At 45.5% G+C, this 18,863-nt stretch overlaps 1 protein-coding gene across 1 annotated transcript in view; it reads left to right on the top strand.

Moving 5' to 3' along the window:
• CNTN4 (contactin 4) overlaps positions 1-18,463 on the top strand; it is a 148,031-nt gene extending 129,568 nt beyond the window's left edge. The window contains exons 12-21 of the mRNA XM_026075016.1: positions 2,728-2,848; positions 6,553-6,711; positions 7,477-7,626; positions 8,368-8,438; positions 10,356-10,590; positions 11,124-11,239; positions 12,281-12,467; positions 12,965-13,077; positions 15,159-15,327; positions 16,592-18,463. Coding sequence (XP_025930801.1) covers positions 2,728-2,848; positions 6,553-6,711; positions 7,477-7,626; positions 8,368-8,438; positions 10,356-10,590; positions 11,124-11,239; positions 12,281-12,467; positions 12,965-13,077; positions 15,159-15,327; positions 16,592-16,692 — 1,422 coding nt within the window. The 3' untranslated portion in view covers positions 16,693-18,463. The remainder of the gene's footprint in view (positions 1-2,727; positions 2,849-6,552; positions 6,712-7,476; positions 7,627-8,367; positions 8,439-10,355; positions 10,591-11,123; positions 11,240-12,280; positions 12,468-12,964; positions 13,078-15,158; positions 15,328-16,591) is intronic.
• Positions 18,464-18,863: the final 400 nt, after the last annotated feature.

Raw genomic sequence — 18,863 nt, 5'->3', positions numbered from 1 at the left:
TAAGTATTAATACTAAAGCAATCTCCCCAGACTGTTCCTCTYTTGTATTGCAATGACTAGAAATAACAGGGAAGGGCTACTAAGTGAAGGGATTTGGCTGACTTAATAGTAGGAGACATGTTACCTAGTGTCTTATAGGCTGAGAAGATAAACACTGCCAGTAGACTCTTTTGTTAAAGTTGATGTAGAAATGTTATAATTGGTTAATGACCTGCCTTGAAGTCTGCTCTCATGAATGACGTGTGTTAACATTGCAGAGTTCTCTAAGGCAAAAGACCTCTAGTGCATTTTCTCACTGTGAGACAAAATTGTGCCTTCTCGCTTTTCCCAAAGAGAAGGCCCTAATCGTTTTTCTGTGGCTGTAACTGTAAAGGAAATTTTAAGTGCAACTACTGTAGAACACTGTATTTGCACAGAAGATAGTGGGAAATCAGAGGCTACCCTCAAATTTGTGCAGACAGTCTTTGTTGGCATACTTACGCGTCTCTGTCTATGCTTAGAATAAATGTTTGTCCACCACGCAAAATAAACTGCATAGTATTACAAACATCGCTGACCTTGGAGAGGACATTTGTTTTCAGTGTTTACCAAAGTGAAATGTCACATCGGTATCTTAGGGTTCCTTGTGTGTGCGTTGATGTGTGTCTGCACCCACTGACAGTGCAAACTTTTGCAATGTGCAGCGAGTTGTTTATCTGAAGGTTCAAAAGATTAAGTTCATGGAAATCTCATAGTAAGAAGAAGAGTCGGGTTTGAAAAGATGTTTGGAGTTCCCAATAAATACAGCCCTAGCCACCGCTTCCGCTGAAGTACATGGGCACGTGGTAGATAAGGGGAAGAAAGTGTAGTGGAGATGGGGATTCTTCCCTCCCTTAGGGCAGGGGGAAACGGGCTTGCTTCAGCCACCGTTTTGTGCCTCTCCAGGAGGGTCTGGGCAGAACTTCCCACGCAAGGGAAGCCCACCGGCCGCCAGAGCCGCCCGCCGGCCCGGACGGGGCAGGGCTGGAGCGACAACGTGCCGCCGTCGCTCGCGTTTCCCCCTGGCTGATTTGGACCCGCTGGGCTGTGAGAGATGGTTACGCAGGCTGCGGCCGGCGGGAGCGCGGCAGCCTCATGCTCTGGGCGGGAGCGCGGGACGCCGGGGCCCTGCAACGCTCCCGTGGGAGCAGCAGTCCCACGCGCTGCGCAGCCGCGTTCTGCACGGCGCCAGCCTCGGCCTCTCTTGCCGCCTCTTCCCCCTCCGGCTGCCTGTTGGATTTTCTCTGCTTTCACCTAAATTGCAAATGGTAGATTGTTTCAACTTCTTTAGTAGTTCTAGATTTTTTTGAAGTTGTTGTGGCATAAATTTTGAGAATCGCAGAGAGTCAGTGCCATAAAAGGTACCTAAGGAAACCTAAGAGGTTTCAAACACGGGTGTAACACATCTGTCAGACCTTCCTCCAGCAATTCGTGCTAGTCCTCTGACTAAAATAATTTCCAAATAATTTCCAAATAAATTTGGATTTAAGAAAAAGAGGAGGCGTTCTGCAGGCTCGGTCTGGACCGCGGGTGGAAGGCTTGCTTCGCTTTGGAGCCGCACTGCTTCCCTTCCCAGCTCACGGTGCCTCTCGTTTAACCTGTGCCGTGTTAGGGAGCTCTTGTGGGAGCTGAATTTCCAACTTAGTTGCAACTAAAAATGTTCTCTCTCATAATTCTTCCTGATGCCTTTTTTCCACTTTTATTTGATGAACGTGGCGAGAAAGAGAAGGAAAGAAATCAAATTTTCAGCAGAGGTAGAAGACGGAACAGTTTTACATGTTGCTCGACGGCTGTTTTACAGAGTCACGTGCTCTGCTAGGTTGCAGGCAGACTCCTAGTCTATGTTTACGTTTGTCAGGACTGAAATTTAATGCTGAGAGGAAAAGGAAACACAATTTACAAGCCTTGCTGTTATCTCTAAGAAATCATTAAAAGATGCACTTAAAGATTTATGCCTAGCGTGTACCTCAGCAGTGACAGCTGTTCCCGGTGACTCTACTTGCTCGGCCCGCAAAGCTAAAATTACAAACTTTATTAATATTCTTCAATCAGAAAGCCACAATCACAAGGTTCCGTGAGATGGCTGGTGCACTGAGCGCTTTGTGTCTGGAGGAAAAATCAGAAAGTTGAGTTTCCTGTACATGCGGAAACATAATTAGTTCTGTTCAACAGTTAATCAGACATGCATTTGGCGTTTGGAAAACAAATTACTGCTGTTAGGTGGTGCAAAATTTCCTTAGAGAGTGCTGTTCTCATGATCTTTAGCACAAAAACACTGGGCAATCAAAATGCTGGCCATAATACAAGGCTGTGAAACTACTGCAGATGTCTCATAATTTGGGCTGGTTTTCCCTTACAAAAATGGATGTAGGCAGAACGTAGACATCTGAATACCAATATCCAGAGAGAGAAAGGAGGAATTGGAGCAAACTTGCCTTAAATAAGCTTGATCACATTGTTTTAATGGGTAAACTGCTTAACTGACCCAAACCAGGCTTCGCTGTCCCTTGTAAAAGCCRTAATTTTAGAAATGCAACTGCTTTTATCTTCAAGGCAGACTCACATAATTTTAATAGGCCACGGCTTGCATTACTAATGTTTTCATCAGCCAGTGTAAAATAAATCCATTAGTCACAGTGTCCTTCATGTGATAATGATGTTTAGCGCTCATTAAAAAGTAATTGTAACCACTTTTCCCTACTTTATCAGCAGGATTCAGCTGGTGATTTGATGATCAGAAGCATCCAGCTGAAGCATGCTGGGAAATATGTCTGCATGGTGCAAACAAGTGTGGACAAGCTATCGGCTGCTGCAGACCTCATTGTAAGAGGTATTTGAATTTTGTTACTGTTGTTGTAAAATTGCTTTCTTCCTATCTTCTGCGGCTGGTAAGGCAATTCATGGTCTCAGAGACATTCATTAGAATCCCAGCATCTTGTAATTAATCTAAGAAATAAGCTCTAAGTACACGCTGTGGTTCGTAGTACATTTTCAGACAGCGCGTGTAAAGCGTCTGTCATATATACATGCTCATACAACGAACACGCAGCACAGATAAATGGTACACGTTCATGTCCCGAATGCAAAACTTGCACCGACTGAGCTCCTTTCTGTGGTCAGCGGCACAGCAGAAATAGCGCCCAGTTAATTCACTGCGTTGATCCCTGACAGTACTTGCTCCTTTTCTAGAATAAACATGATTTAGGGACATCACTGATGCTTCAAGATCAAATCCTTGCCGTGCGTAGGTGATCTTTAAGTGTGGCATTAACTGAGATGCAATTAATTAGCCAGATTCTGGGTCCTTTTAGTAAGTATATGTTTTTGTGCTCATCAGCTCTGTGAAAGACAAAACTTGGTTTGCTCTGTACCTAGCATCCTCGGTTCTCAAAGATCCCAGCAGAAAGGAAAGTACACGGAATTTAGCAAGGATAAATTTCATCACTCAAACCCTGACTACACCCAGGCCTGCAGCTCCTTCCCTAGGTTGTCTCGAGAAGTCAGGGGTGGAGGAAGAGTGAGCACTGAACTGAGCCCTGCCCCCTTGTTCCTCCATTCCACCCTCAGTTTGTCCCCCCAGGTAAAAATTAAGGCAGATATTTTAAAAATAATTCAAAGAAAAAATTGCAGGCACTTCTTACGTGCAAAATCCTAGTTTTCATGCTCTCCATGTAACATATATTCTCAGTCTGATCAAAAAAAGCAGAGGAGAGCATGAAAAAGCAATAAGAAATTCCCTCTTCATCGCAGCCTTGCCAGAGCAAAATGTGCAGGATTAGGCCATAAACTTTCAGCCATGATGTACCCTTGTCTGTAGCTGGGCTTTTCTGTTATTAGCACAATATCGTTGAGCCTTTCAATGCCTTTGCCCCGTTAAGAATATGAATGCAGAAGTTCTTGGCCAYGTGCAATGCAAAGAAGCCATGAGAGTCTGCTGGAGGAGCAATGATTGCTGGACGCGTGAGCGGATAAGYGTGGTTTGTCAGCCCCTCCCCTGCCCCGTGGGATAAGGTGCTGTTGCTTTTCCATACGCACGCTCCGTTTGCTGCCTCTGATGCCGATCAGTCCGTYGGCCAAATTAGTGGCACTTGAGGCTCGTAAGTGATACTGCATACAGCATCTTATGGGAAGCGAGTAGGGATTGTCCTGGGGCTTTATAAGCTCTGTTGCTACAGTAAGGAGCTCGGGAACACAAACATTCGTGCTTTTATTCCTCTGACTGTAGTGGCGCGGAGAGCTGCAGGCCGTGCGGGGGCCCTCGCGGCGCGGGCCGCGTGCTGCGGACGCCGTGGGGCAGCGGCGCGGGCCGGCTCGCTCCCTCGGTTTCTGTGAGGCCCCACGTGGAGCAAATCCCAAACGACGGCCCGGGCTGCTCTCCCCCGTGCGGGCGGTGAAGCTGCCGCGCTTTGCCCCGGGAGGTTGCCCAGGTTCCCCATTATGTTGGTTTTTGTATCTTTGCTGCAGCATTGTTTCAGATGCAGGTTTTTTGCACAAACATTTCAAAACAGCCTGCTGACGAGGACATTGCTTAAGTAACTTCCCTAGTGCTGGCTCGGTAAACAGGCGGGAGGAACATTCGGTTCTCACAGGAGACTGTTGGTGACGGCACAAACGCTGATCTTGTCACTCCCCGGAGCAGCAGCAGGGACTTCGCCCGCTGCCCCGGCTCCCCGGCAGCTCTCTTCCTTCTCTGATGCTCACAGCTGGGCTGTGTCTTGTCACCGGCTGTAGGAAAATGAGGAAATACCCACGATACCTGTAACAAAACGGCCTGAGGTGGGCTGTGACAACAGAGGGGGAGATGAAAAGCRAGTGCATAAATAGAACTTTCATAATCAATTTTAAAAGTTTTTTTAAAAAATATAGTCATTTGACATGTCAAAGTAAGAACTAGGACAAAAATCAATTATTTACTTGATGTCAGGGAATATCAAGCAAGAGCATACAGAAGAAGTAACCTGTGGCACCACGCGTGGACAGACCAGGCCACTTGGTCAGATTTTTCATGCCGTGATAACATGGTAGTCGCATGTCTGCTAGCAGCCCCGAAATATTTGGGAAACTGGGGACTGAACTTGATCATTTTTCCCCCTTTCGCCCTACGGTAGCCTTTTTCTTTTTTTTGCTCTGAAGCTGAAAAAAAAGCTGTTGGGATCTATCAGGAAAGCCACTGGGGCTCRGGGGTGGCACCCGTCCCCTGCGGAGCGAAGCGCGAGCAGCCCGGGGCGAAGGGCGGCCGGGAGCCGCAGCAGCAGCAGCTCAGAGCCCTGCTCCTCGCCTGGTCCGAGCCCGCTGGCTGCCTCTCGCACTCGTTATCTCACCTAATTGCACAGAGGTGCAGCTAATAATTCTTTGCTATCTCATGTAATGATTGCACGAAGGTGCCAAAGAGGCTTTTCCTTCAGTTGATTTTAGGGTAGCGTCTGCATGAGTTTTCTCTTGAGTTCATCTGGCAATATTTCCTTGCACCCTGCTAACAAGGATATTTTGAAATGCTGGGAATAACCATCGTTATTCCAAAATATGAAAGTGACAGTTCATTTCAGCTTCTGCCAAGCAGTATAAGTAATTCGTGAAGGATACAGTGAAATTTCATTTCTCAAATGTGACACTATCATCTAACTTGTGATGAAGAATTGAACAAGCTAACTGCTTCGTAAGGTTGCATTACATGGTTATTCTCCCATCGCCCCAGCAAAACTATTTAAAATCTTAACTTCTTAGAAATTAAATCTGGCTAGACCTGCTGAAACTTTCATTTTAAAGACAGGATATTGGAAGGTTTCAGGGTATTTTAAGTATTTAAATATGTCCAGCTCTCTGAATATCAGCATATGAGAATTATTTTAGTCCAAAGGTGCAAGAATGAATTAAAAGTGGAGAATTTATTGTGAAACTGTCCTTTTTGGGAGATTTCTCCTCAGGTACCAGTACTGATTGCAATGGACATATGATATGGGAGTGAGGTCATCTCTCAGAGAGATGTGTTATATAGTGCTTTACTGGTCAACAGGGCCCAAGCAATGAAACAGAAAATCCTGGTACATACTTATGCAAGATGCTAAGTACAAAAAGGGTCTTCGTTCCTCACCAGCTTCTGAGTGCATCCAAGCTGTAGCCATAAAAAATACTTGCTTCTGTAGTCCAGTCCTAAACTGGCAAAAGGGAGATGACAGACTGATCCTTGGTCCGTTAGGTAATTCAGGTATATCYTGATGTGAAAAGGCCTCCAAGCTGCGCGCTTGCGGGACAAGTAGTGAGCGTGCAGTGGGGCTTGACACCGCTGTGCTTCGGTGGGATCGTCAGGGCTGTGGATGGAGCCGATAATCTCTGGTTTTGCAAAGCCATCCCTTCTCGGGCCTCCCAATCTCATCCAGACAACAAGAAGGCCACTAAACCACAGCTATGGCTGAGCGCAGCTCCCTGACAGAGACCAAATTACCCCTGTCCTAAGTAAGGGATGAAGAACAGAGTGTTCCTTCCTCATGTCGTCCCAAAGCTTTAAGCACTCCTCTCCTGTAATTTTTCTCACAGGTCCCCCAGGTCCGCCTGAAGCTGTGACAATAGATGAAATCACTGACACCACAGCGCAGTTGTCCTGGAGACCGGGAGCAGACAATCACAGCCCTATTACGATGTACGTCGTACAGGCGAGAACCCCCTTCTCCGTGGGGTGGCAAGCGGTGAGCACAGGTAAATGCATCACTCGGCAGGAGCTGAGCCTGGCCTGCAAAGATCTCTGGAGATAAAAAAACAAATCCGTCAGGACCTACCTGTGTAGGCTGAGTGAAACTAGCTCTGCACCCGGACGCTGAAAAGTAATTTCATTGACTGCAGAACACTGGTCTTTCTTTAACTAGTTTCAAGTTTGGCAACCTAAAGATTTAGGGTCCAGTCAGTGCTATTACTCATCCATTTTTCTCATGAATGTTTAAGGGAAAACAGAATGAATTCCTATCTTTTGTTGCTATGGTGGAGATATACAACAGTAATTGTGGCCTATAAAGACATCCCTCAGGGATAGACCATGTCATCTGGCCTGTCTTTAAGTAGAATTATTTTCCTGATAGAGGGAAAAATCCCATGATGTARTTGCTCATTCTGTCATAGGTTAATTTGGTTCTAGTAACCATTAAATAGAGGAAAAATGTATTTAAAAAAATAAAAGTAAAAATAACAAACATTGGAGCCTGTTGTCTTGGCACTTTGTTTTCAGAAGGTGGCAATTTAGGAGGATTTTTTTAATAGCAGGAATCTCTGTGCTGACAGCACAATGTTTTAGTGCCACCTATTTTACATTTTTGGCAGTTAACAAAGCATTAAAAAATGAGAAAAGGTTTGTCAGTCCTTATTCAGTTCATATTTACACTAATCCCTCATTTTTAAGGGTATCAGATATGTGGTCTTTAATCCTGTTAGTGGTTTTAATTGCATTCCTGACCTCTCACTGTCTCTTAGTTCCAGAGATCATCGATGGCCGGACGTTCACAGCAACAGTGGTGGGTTTGAACCCTTGGGTCGAGTATGAATTTCGAGTAGTGGCTGCCAACCTTATTGGGATCGGAGAACCAAGCAGACCGTCGGAGAAGAGAAGAACTGAAGAAGCTCGTAAGTAGTGGTGGGAAACGGAGTTAGAGCTTGGCGAAAGAACTCCTCAGCATTAAAGAATGTGTTACACAGGAGAAAGTYGAGAAGCATTTTCTACACTTTTCTCCCTCGTGGCATGTTATTTGTGTGCACGGTTCGTACATGCAAGATGGAATAAGCAGTAGGGTTTGTGGAGCTCCACATGGGCTCTTTTGACTCCACTAGTTCTGGACATACAGGAAGATTTCCTCCACTTGGAAAATCATCACTTTCTGTGGGGGAAAAGGTATTTGGGCAGGTTTTTTGGAGAGTGCTGTCCAGTATCCACTGCTCAGCGATGGGAACTGTGAGTCAGTGCAAGGAGTAAGCTCAGTGTGGTTGTTCCGGGAATATGTGCCTCATTACAGCGAAACCCCTAGGAGGTGACTCCTCTGTTCTGTTTTAGCCTGTAATGGAAGAGAATATCAAATAGGAAAATGAATGAGCCCTTTTTATGAAAGATAAATGTTTAAACTAAACAATTAGAGACTGAATACACAAGTTAATCGACATACTTTTAATATACTATTATTGACTTACTTTTAATATAGTATTTGCCATGGCAAATTACTCATTTGCTAATAATGTTTTTGGTACCCAGAAGGGAAAGGCCAGAACAATCCTGTTGTTATGTAGGTCTGTGTCATTTCAACACTCTTGTGGTTGCAAAATCACCGCTTGCATTTTCAATGCTATGTACTGTTGTGCATCTTTTTTTTGCAGTTCCTGAAGTCACCCCAGCTAACGTCAGCGGAGGCGGAGGGAGCAAGTCTGAGCTGGTCATTACCTGGGAGGTAAGTGGCATCCAAACCAAGAAGAAAATGAGTATGGTCCTGATCGAGAGGCACCCTTTCACCCCAGTGTCACCCCACCACCCACGGAGCCCAGTGTAGCTTATGTAGATTTCAAACTGCTTGTGGTAAAAAGCCCAAGTGGTGTGATAAAATAGCCCAGCTATTAAAATTCAGCTAAAATCGCTCCCTCGTCGCGGGCCCTGGTGCAGTGAGGCCGAYGCAGAAGTGCTGTGCGAGGGCAGAGAGCAGGCTGTGCATTGCCGCTTGCACGTGAGCRCAGCCCCCTCCGGCGCTGAGCACATCACCAGAAATACGGCAAAACGGGGACAGACTGCCGTAGGGGCGGGAATTGCCGGGAGCGCGAAACAGATCTTGTGAGGCCAATCTGGGGAAGTCCTGATCCGATTGAGARTGGTTGTGGCTGGCTTCCAATCTTAAACCCTCATTCCTGCACCGGATGATATGCCAGCACATAGTTAAGAGTTAGCGTGACACGTTACATGCTGGCTTTTGTTGCTGATGATGAAAACCGCAAGAGGAGATACAAGGAGGAAAAATGTTTAGTATTCCTTAGGGTAGTCAGGGTTGGAACTCTAGTCATTTATCTGCTCATATTTTCATGTTATGATGCGATGAAGCTGGCATGTCTTCCCAAATAATGAACTTCACTAGACACGCTAACACTTCTGCTGAGCACAACTGTTGACCAAACTGGCAGAATGAATCATCAGAGATATTTTTAAGGTTATTAAAAAACTATAAATGGCTTTTTATCCTTACCACACAGCCTGATGTGCTAAATTTCCTCCTCCCTTGGACTAATTAGTTTCACTGTATCTCTTAAAGATATTCTAGTGTGTTTCAAAAACACATATGGCAAGAACATGAGCYGTGACTTTGAATCACAATTTGCAGAAAATATAATTTATATTCCAGTAAAATAATCAGCTTAAACTATTAAATGCACAGAGGCCCTTTCTTTTGGCTTAGTACTGTTTTGAGCTGTAGAACCCCGAGTGGGAAGCAGCCTCCAGAAATAACCCCTGCTTGTGCTCAAGCACCATCGCCTTCTGTGGGACAGTGGCCCGTAATTAAGGATCATTTTAATAAATTGAAGCTTTGGTTTCGGATGCACCTTTTTGGGGGGCTACAAGCCCAAGGCCAGGAAATGGCAGTATGTATAGAAGTGACCTGAAGATGGTAGGTTGTTTTTTCCAGTTGTTACCTGTCACTTACTTGCTGTTCTCCATCACRCTTACGGCAAGTCACTCACTGCCATCTTGATCTCTTATTGCCCGGGATTATCGATCTCTTACTCTCCAGGATCTGAATAGGGAGCTGGCCTGGTCTGGGTCCCTGGATGAACATTGGCCAGCACGCCTGGGCTCGCAGCCGGCRCTGGGGAGGGGAGCCAGACCCACGGCGGCCTGCGTTGTGACTCAGAATGTTTTCTTCAGGACTTCACATATGAATCCAAAGATGTGGGAACAGCTGCACGTGTTTGGAAAGCAGGAGCTGTGTCCTGGATTCACCCCCCCAAACTTTAGACACTTAGTCACTGTAGCACCTAACATTAGCYATGTCATTGCTCCAGATTCCTTCTCTAAACGATGAGGAAAGATAGGCACCCACAGAAAGTGAGGCAGAGCATCTTCTGGAGATACAGCTTTCTGCCCTGACTGCAGGGAGCGCGTGGAGCAACAAGGCTCCCAGCACAGACATACCACTTCGCTGCCCAACAGTAGGGTGGGATTAATCCAGGTTAGATGCAAAGCAGAACTGCAGCTGTTTGCAGTTTCTGGTACTCTGTTTGGACAGTAATTTTAAAAGGACCGGCGGGCGATAGGTAGCATGCAAGGAGAAAGAAGCGCGCGCTGTGGCTGACAGGGCTGCTCTTGTGTGCTCTGCCGCCTGCAGACGGTGCCCGAGGAGCTGCAGAACGGCGGTGGCTTCGGTTAYGTGGTGGCCTTCCGGCCCTTCGGCACCGTCAGCTGGATGCAGACCGTCGTGGCCTCTCCCGACGCCTCCCGATACGTGTTTCGCAACGAGACCTTGCCGCCCTTCTCGCCCTACGAGGTGAAGGTGGGGGTGTACAACAACAAAGGCGAAGGGTCTTTCAGCCCCGTCACCATCGTCTACTCGGCCGAGGAAGGTACGGCGTGCCACCACTGCGTCGCCCTCCTCGCCGGTGTCTTGCCATTGAGCGCGGGAGGCGTTAACAGGAGTTGAAAGGGTTTCGCATCCACGCTGACATATCCTTTGATATCTAATCCTTGCTCTGATTTATAATAAATGGCAAGCCATGATTAATTCTTTTGATGGTCATTAAAATAACATTCATCTTAATGAAATCTTTTGATATTAATGGAGAAGTAATATGTAATCTGGAAAGAATTCAGCTGAGATTTAGTATGAATTAATGTCCACTGATGAGAAAATGTTCCCTTTTGTCCTAATTGCAGTACATGGTATTCTGGGCTGAGGTTAGAAATGACATCTTATTATTTCTTACACAGAGGAGAAGGGCAGTCTGGCCCAGGGCTGACAGGGCATCATTTTGAAAAGTGAAAGTTTGTTTTGGTTGCCTGCCTCTTTTCTCATGYAATGAGGAAAATCCCTTGAAGTTTGTAACTAATTGAACATAAAACTGAAAACTCAAATTTTATTGCTAACTCCTCTATGCAGAACCGACCAGAGCTCCAACCAGCGTTTTTGCCAGAAGCCTTTCTGCTTCAGACATTGAAATTTCTTGGGCTTCCCCTCGAGAGAATCCGACTAAAGGAAGGATACAGGGCTACGAGGTAGGAGAACGAAACGCGGCATTGTTTCAGTGCTAATCATTGAGGAGACACAGAAAGATACAATGGAAAGTCATTCGAATGCTGTTCCTTACGCAGCCTGCCCAGGAGGCAGGCCGGTTCCTGCTGAATCTTGACTTCATTTCTCCTTCAGCGTTCAGAGGTTTCTCTCACGAGGTAAAAGACTCTGCCTGTGGCCGTACGCAGCCCGGCTGAAGGCGGGGAGCAGGTCTCGTTAGGGGAAGCGCCGTTCCCTGAAGACCAGGGCAGGCTGCAGGATCTGAAGTCCGTGTAGTTGAGTGGAAAATTGAAGTCTATAAATTGTGYCATTTTTTCCATCTGAAAMCAAAGCAGGCAGAAGTACCGTCCCYTGAATTTACAGACAGAAGCTGGCATTTCTAATTATTGTGGTCTCCCCAGAGCTGGAGAAAATGGCAGGATTTACAGAGATGAGGTAGAACATTGCCCTAATGGGATTTGCAGTTCCAGGATGGTGTGTGCAGCCCTTCTCCATTCAGCAGTAATTAGGGTCACATTAACCGTTCAGATAAACCTCACATTATTAGACACAGTATTTCACTTGCTGCTGGTCTGTGGCTGTAAAGAGCTATGGCCTGGGCGGGCTCAGGGTACTGAGTGAAGAAGGTAAATGAACTTTTGTGGCCAGCCTCTACCTGAGGTCTTGAGGGCTGGAAGAAGGCAATGCAGCCATGCTTATGTCTAGCAAGGAACGAAGAGAGGGGAGCAGGGCGCAGGATTTGCCTGCCTTGTGCTGGCCCTTTGGGCAGCGGTGCGGAGCTCGCGGCCGAGCGGCGCTGGCGCTGCGGCGGTGCTGCTAGCAGGTCCCCGCGGGGCAGCAGGAACCTCGCTGCGGGAGCTGCCACGAGCTGCAGAGCCTGGCCCRAAGGGCAGGCCTTGCACGGACTAAAAGGTCGTGCAAGGAATATTTACTGTTTGTTCCATGTTCCACTTAGCAGCTAGCCAAAAACACAGAAAAGTTGCCTCTTGCGGAACTAAGGAAGTAAAACCTACTCTGTTTTTCAGGTTAGATATTGGAGACATGATGAAAAGGAAGAAAATGCAAAAAGAACTAGAACTGTTGGTAACCAAACATCCGCAAAAGTCACCAATTTGCGAGGCAATGCACTGTATCATTTAGCAGTCAAGGCGTACAACACTGCYGGGACAGGACCCGCCAGCGCCACAGTCAATGTCACGACAAGAAAACCGCGTGAGTATTCGTGCGGAGAGGCTGGACCGCTCGAACCGCATTCGAAGGGTGTCTACAAGCCCTTTCTCTGTCACTTTCAAGCTCTCTCAAGTTCGAAGGTGCTGTGAGATTTTCCTTTGCTGGGTTCTTGTACACAAGGTTTACCAGCCTTTCTCCTAAGGCTCTTCCCCATGTTCAGTAAGCAGAGCATGCAAAACTGAAATCACAGCTGGGCAGGAAAATTAAATATTTATCTCATCATTCAAGAGGGCTTTTTTCTTCTGGTCTCAGGCATGTTGAGCGACTGGCTGAATCCTTTTTCATTTAGAGCGCTGTGTTGTGTCGCCCCTTCGGTGACCTTGAGGACACAGATCAGTGGAACAGCGCATTAACTTTCAAGAGCAATAAGACTGTGTACATGCTCAGCCGTGGCAGTAGAAGCTCCAYTGGTGCTGGGAGGGATCCAACAGGGAAACATTGCTCCTTAATAATGTAATGCCTCCTGTATTTTGATATAGCCCCAAGTCAGCCCCCTGGAAACATCATATGGAATTCATCTGACTCCAAGATTATACTGAACTGGGATCAAGTAAAAGCCCTGGATAACGAATCAGAGGTGAAGGGATACAAGGTGAGTGTTCGGTCGGCAGAGGGCTACTGCTTCGCTGCACTGCCTCCCTTGGGACCCTCTGATCCRGCAAGGAATTCATGTTAAGTGTAATGAACATTCCCATGATCCGGTGTCAAGTCTGGGGTTTATAAAAAGACCAGATTAAGTGATTTTTCATGATACGGCTTTCCRGGTTAAAAAGCTAGAAATGGAGAGCACAGCAGCATTTAGGGAGCCTGCTGTGCTACCCGCCAAGGTTGCTGGTTGAACGTCCTCGCCCCCAGAGAAGCAGGTCTCTGCGCGGTGCATTCGCACCCCAGCAGCGCCCGGTGGCCGCCACCGTGAGGGTGGCAAACCCCGTCCCGGCTTTCCAGCCACGGAGGCTTGTCGGCTGCTTGCAGCTCCCCTGCTTCTGGTAGAAATCTTCCAAATGCTACRGGTGGCTCAATAATTGCAGATAAATAAAATGCTTTCCTAATAGCTCCATTTTCTTCGGAAAGCAAAGCCAAAAGAAAGGAAAGAGAATCCTCATTAAGTAGCAGTTTTAGTAGGGTATAATTTAACTAGAGAGAAATCTTGGGAGGAATTCAGCTCTATCACCTTACACAAGGGTTTAATTTGGCCCAAAGAAGGTACCAGTGTGCAACTGCCAACCGTTGCCTGGAGGGTTGAATTGTGTGAACGTTTTCCCCCAGAACTTGAAATGATGAAGAAACTGGACGTGCTTCATATATTGTTCACAATCTGAAATTCTGGCTGYGTCACGTTTGTGAGTCTCTGCCAGCTTTCCTGAATTTCTGCACTAACTTTTAATTATCTTCAGTGCACTGTACTGGATTGTCAGAAATAAGCAATTCCTCAGGGGTTTCAGTCAAAACCTCAGATGAATCTCAGCAGTTTGGACCAACTTTTCACTACATATTTCAGGTTTGAAATGCAAATTAAAAAGTCAGTTAAAGTGGGTGAGAGAGACTGTTGTGACTCCTGAAAAAGGAAACTGTTAGAATAAGGTAGCCAGATTCGTTCCTAGGTCACAGCAAAACATTGCCTGTCTTCTTTTTTCCTGGAAATCTTGTATTTTATGTCATAATCTAAATTAGCAGAATTTCCAGATCTTAGGAAAAGACAGAAGGTAAATCAGAAAAGCAATTTATTCTGGGAAGCTGGTTTGACACTACATCAAATACCCCAACTCAGTTTCCTGAAGAAATGTAGTAGGTGGTTTTGACTAAATAAGCCTCAGGATTTATTTTAGCTCAGTCATTAGTAAGGACTAAGGAGACACTGAATTTGATGTCTCAGGTACCCCGAATAGAGGAGGGATGCTTATGAATCTTTCTAATTTGAGGAAAAGTGATATTCAGCACCTTGCATTTTGGRGATAAAAGCCGAGCTGTGTTAACGCTAGATAGGGGAGGAAATACGCCGAATGTAAAGTGCTTGCGGGGGAATTTGTGAATTCGAAGTTTGCAGGCGCCTCAGTCAGCCCTCCGAATGGGGACATGGTCCATTTACAAATATTTTCTGGTTGCAAGCTGTGGCAGAACCTGCTTATTTGTTTGTTTTTCTAATTTACTACTAGAAGTTCTTCCTCATTTAGTTCTTTTATCTGTCATCCTCGGAGTAAAGAGCCTGGAATTGCCCTTCTGGAAGCAATTTCCRATAGATAGCCTATAAATTAAATCACGTTTCTGACGTGCACCAGCATTGGCTGGAGCTGGCAGTAAGGGAGAGCTTCCAAAACTGCCCCAGCTGGTGGGAAATGCAGTTTAATCAAGCGGAGAGGCCGAGGCGCTCCGCTAATTGCCGGGGCTGCATTTGTCTGATTTCCGATATCAAATCCATCCTCCGAGAGCGCCCTGCCCACCAGGTCCCGCGGCTTCCCCTCACCCCAGAGTCGGGGCCGCGCTGGCGCAGGTTCCTCACGAAAACACGCGCCAGGCTCAGAATAACACGGCTTCGAAATCTGCCGTGTTCCTGGTCGTCGCAGAGTAAATCCTGTGGCCCTCGAGAYGTAAGAAGACCAGCAGGAAACCTGGAAGCTCGTGTGGAAGTGACCGTTTCTGGTGTTTCTGTCTCCTTTTCTCTCGCCTTTGCTGTAGGTTTTATACAGGTGGAACAGACAGAGCAGTACCTCCGTAATAGAAACCAATAAAACGTCTGTGGAGCTGTCCTTGCCCTTCGACGAAGACTACATCATCGAGATAAAGCCGTTCAGCGACGGCGGCGACGGCAGCAGCAGCGAGCAAATCCGAATTCCAAAGATATCGAGTAAGAGCGGGGACGGCGGGGTCGGGGCCGGGCTTCGCGCCCCGGCCGCGGCAGCCTGCAGCCTGCCCACAGCCAGCGTTTCCCCTGCCTGCCTTCCCCTTTTCTCCTCGCTCGGTGATATTTGGGTTTTACCCAAATACCAACTCRCGCTGAGAAACAGGGGCAAACCAGAGGACTCGGGCTGAGCAGGGCCAAGCCGCAGCTCTGCCCRTTCCTGCGCGGGCAGCTGAAATCCRGGCTTGCCCAGCAGCAGCAGRCGTTCCAGCCCCAGCTTTCGATTCCATCCTGAATCAAGATTGCCCTGTAAGAAACACCATAATATGTGGTTATATTTGTATTTAAGATTTCTGGACTCTTTCCACTCTCTTACTTCCATGCTCATATATATTGAGCACATTGTTTCACTGCAATTCACTGTAACAAAATATAAAATACAACGTTCAGAGGCTTCTAAATTTATAAGGCTACTGTATAGCAATATTCCATTGTGTTTTGGATGCATAAATATTTATTTAGGGAAATGAGGTTGYGTAGAAGAACAAACAGAAAAGAGAGTATTTTATTATACAGCATTGCTTTTGCAAAATCTCTGTGTCCCATCTTCCATTAATAATGCCGCAGTTTATAAACTGCATTAAATCAGGATCCTCTGCAATGCAGGAATATGGCATTAAAATTACAGCAACGTTAAAAAAAAAAATTCTGGGTGAGATCAGAATTATCTCCAGCACAGATGTATATTATGGTTGTATAAACCATACAGAAGAATTTAATCAGCAGGCGCGGGAGAGCAGGGAGAGCAGGAACACATGCCAGCTCCTATTTGGCTCAACACAGTGGGCCACAAAGCATATATGTAGCTCCTTGAGGACATGGATCATGCCAGACTGATGCCATAAATAACAGCTTGAATATAGCACAATTGTAAAAAATAAGCAGACAGGCCATGAAGTAATATAATATAATTGCTCTATACCCTCAGTGCAACACCAGAAGGAGTTTAAGTAAAACCAAAAATTCAGTTAGAGAAGTAAAACCCAATAAGCGACTGAGGCGCTCGGCCGAAGCGCGATCCCGCGCGGGGACACCTGCSCTTGGCCGCCGGCTCCGACCTGGGGTCCCTTCCCGGCTCTTCACCTACTGACGTTGTCGTCGYGCTTAATCGGAGGAAAATGAATTAACGCCGGTGGCTATAACACAATACGTTTGGTTAATGCCTCCTGCTGTCTTTACTGTGGGTTTTTCCCCTCTCTCCTTTCCGCAGATGCGTATGCCAGGGGATCCGGCTCCTCGACATCCAACGCTTGCACCTTGTCAGCCATCAGCACAATAATGATATCGCTCACAGCTCGGTCCAGTTTATGACAAAAATTACATCAAGGACTTCTTGTTTATAATATAAGCAACATTTAGCTAGTTGTTTTGAAGACACCCAGTACTAAGTAATATTGTGGTCTGAGTACATCTTACTACTGGAAAAATGTTTATGCTTCTTTAGGAATGGCATTATACAGTACTTCCTCAAAGCAAATATAGCTTTGTCTGAAGTTTCCTTGGAAACTCTGCAATGCACTGAAAACATCTGTAATATGATGTTACCAAAGCAGTTTACATATGTCCTTATATGCATATTTTTTATTATATATTTAGTGTTTTATAGAATTTTTTAAAGTTAACATATGATGTAGATATTAATTTTTCCTCTGCTATAAAATGCTATGGACAACATTATCATAAAAATATTGTTTGGGATTTTTTCCTTTATGACTGAGAGTTCAAAGCTGTTCTTAGTAAATTGGCTGCAACTGTATTGTACAGATTTACAAGGCTGCACGCCGGCAGAACTGTTTCTGATCAGGTTCTTAATGCAGCTGTATTTAAATGACAGTTATGATCTTTGTGTTAAATCAACTGCTTTTAACACACAAGATACTTTACGTTTTGTTTAGAGGACTAAGCAAGAGAAACTCGAAATAATCATTAAGAACGCTGTAATCTCAAAAAATACACAGATTTTTGCTCATTTGTGGACTACAGTACATGTAGCTAATATTTTGACATCACGCAGTAAGGTTCCATTTTTACTGTCTTGAAATAGCTTTGTCTGTATCATAGTTAGCATTAAACTGGATAGGAATGAAGATACTGCAAAGACGTAATCTCTGCCTCTAGTGACGCAAAGCGAAAGGTACTGGAGCAACTGAACAACATGATTCTGGCCTTTAGGTGCCCTGGTGTAAACCCAGCTAAATCGGTGTTGCTTGTCTGGATTTTATACCACGGGGATTCGAATACAGCAGCTCTGAGACGTTCAGCTACCACTGGTTTCATCGTCTGAACATTCACTTATTTTCAATGTGCATTTTAACGTAATTCGTAATTCTTCACAACTCCGCTGTAGAGAATGTTTGTGAAATCTGATTTGAATCCAGATCATCAGATAAAATGTATCATACTTCTAGGGACTGTCGCACAGGAGTGCGAAGGGGCTCATATGAATTTGCAAATTATCTGCAGGGAGGTACGAACTCCCGGCAGCTCTGTGCTAGGAAGTCTACGTTTCTTTAGGAACTTTTCGTAGAAGTCGGAAGGCGTAATAGAATCACACTGGAAAATGACAATATCCACAGCAAAATAATTCTTCTTAAGAGAAGGACTGTTTGTTACTATGGGGTAATTTTGTAAGTTCACTCAGATGGGATAATGCTAGTAAAAGGCAATGGAATTTTCTATACAATTTTCAAGTTTAAATGCGCTGCAGTGGTTTATTATTATTTTTCCTGATAGCTTGAACTTGCCTGTAACTTGTCTTTTTTGCTTACAAATAATACAATTAACTTTTAGACCTTCTAAATATATTTATTCAGTAACTCATAACCAGGATTCCACTTGTGTAGAAGTCAGGGGTGTTGACCAGAGAAATATTGTCAGTATTTCAAGCTGTGTTCCTTTCCTAGTTTGATATGGTTACTTCTATGTAAAAAAACAAAAACAAAAAAAACACAAAAACAAGAAAAATGGAACAAAAAAAGCTTATGTAGTTTTCTCCCCGGTGTAAATGATATTTATCAGTGATCTAGCAGATGTAATCTTTTTTTAAAGGTATTGGTAATAAATATTCTGTCATTTGTAAAGATACCTGTCTTCAAGGAGCGTTTTTCCTCCGCATGCCCTTGTACCTGGTGACAAATTTCAGCGCTGCAATAGGCAGCAGCTTCCTSGGTTGTCATGACTTGGAAATGCAGCGTGGGAGAGGCCCTTGGAGCGGAGGACAAAACCCTGCGGAGGCAGGAACATCTGCTTTTGTCCTTAGTCTCATTCTGCTTCCAAAACCGACAAAACAGTAGCTCAGTGGATGAATTTGGGGTGATACCATCTATTTATGTCGATTCATGGCCATTCCAAGCTGTCGGGGTAGAAACTCTACAGCTTAAGAGTCGTAGCTTCTCATTCAGATGTGGAAAAAGGAGGAAAAAAGCCCARACAGCAGTCGCCGTCCTCGTGAACGTTTGTCGTAACGGTGCCGCTCAAACGCC

Source organism: Apteryx rowi, unplaced genomic scaffold (assembly GCF_003343035.1).
Source record: "Apteryx rowi isolate R43461 unplaced genomic scaffold, aptRow1 scaffold_4, whole genome shotgun sequence".
Classification (NCBI taxonomy): domain Eukaryota; kingdom Metazoa; phylum Chordata; class Aves; order Apterygiformes; family Apterygidae; genus Apteryx; species Apteryx rowi.
This window is presented reverse-complemented; position numbering and strand designations above follow the sequence as displayed.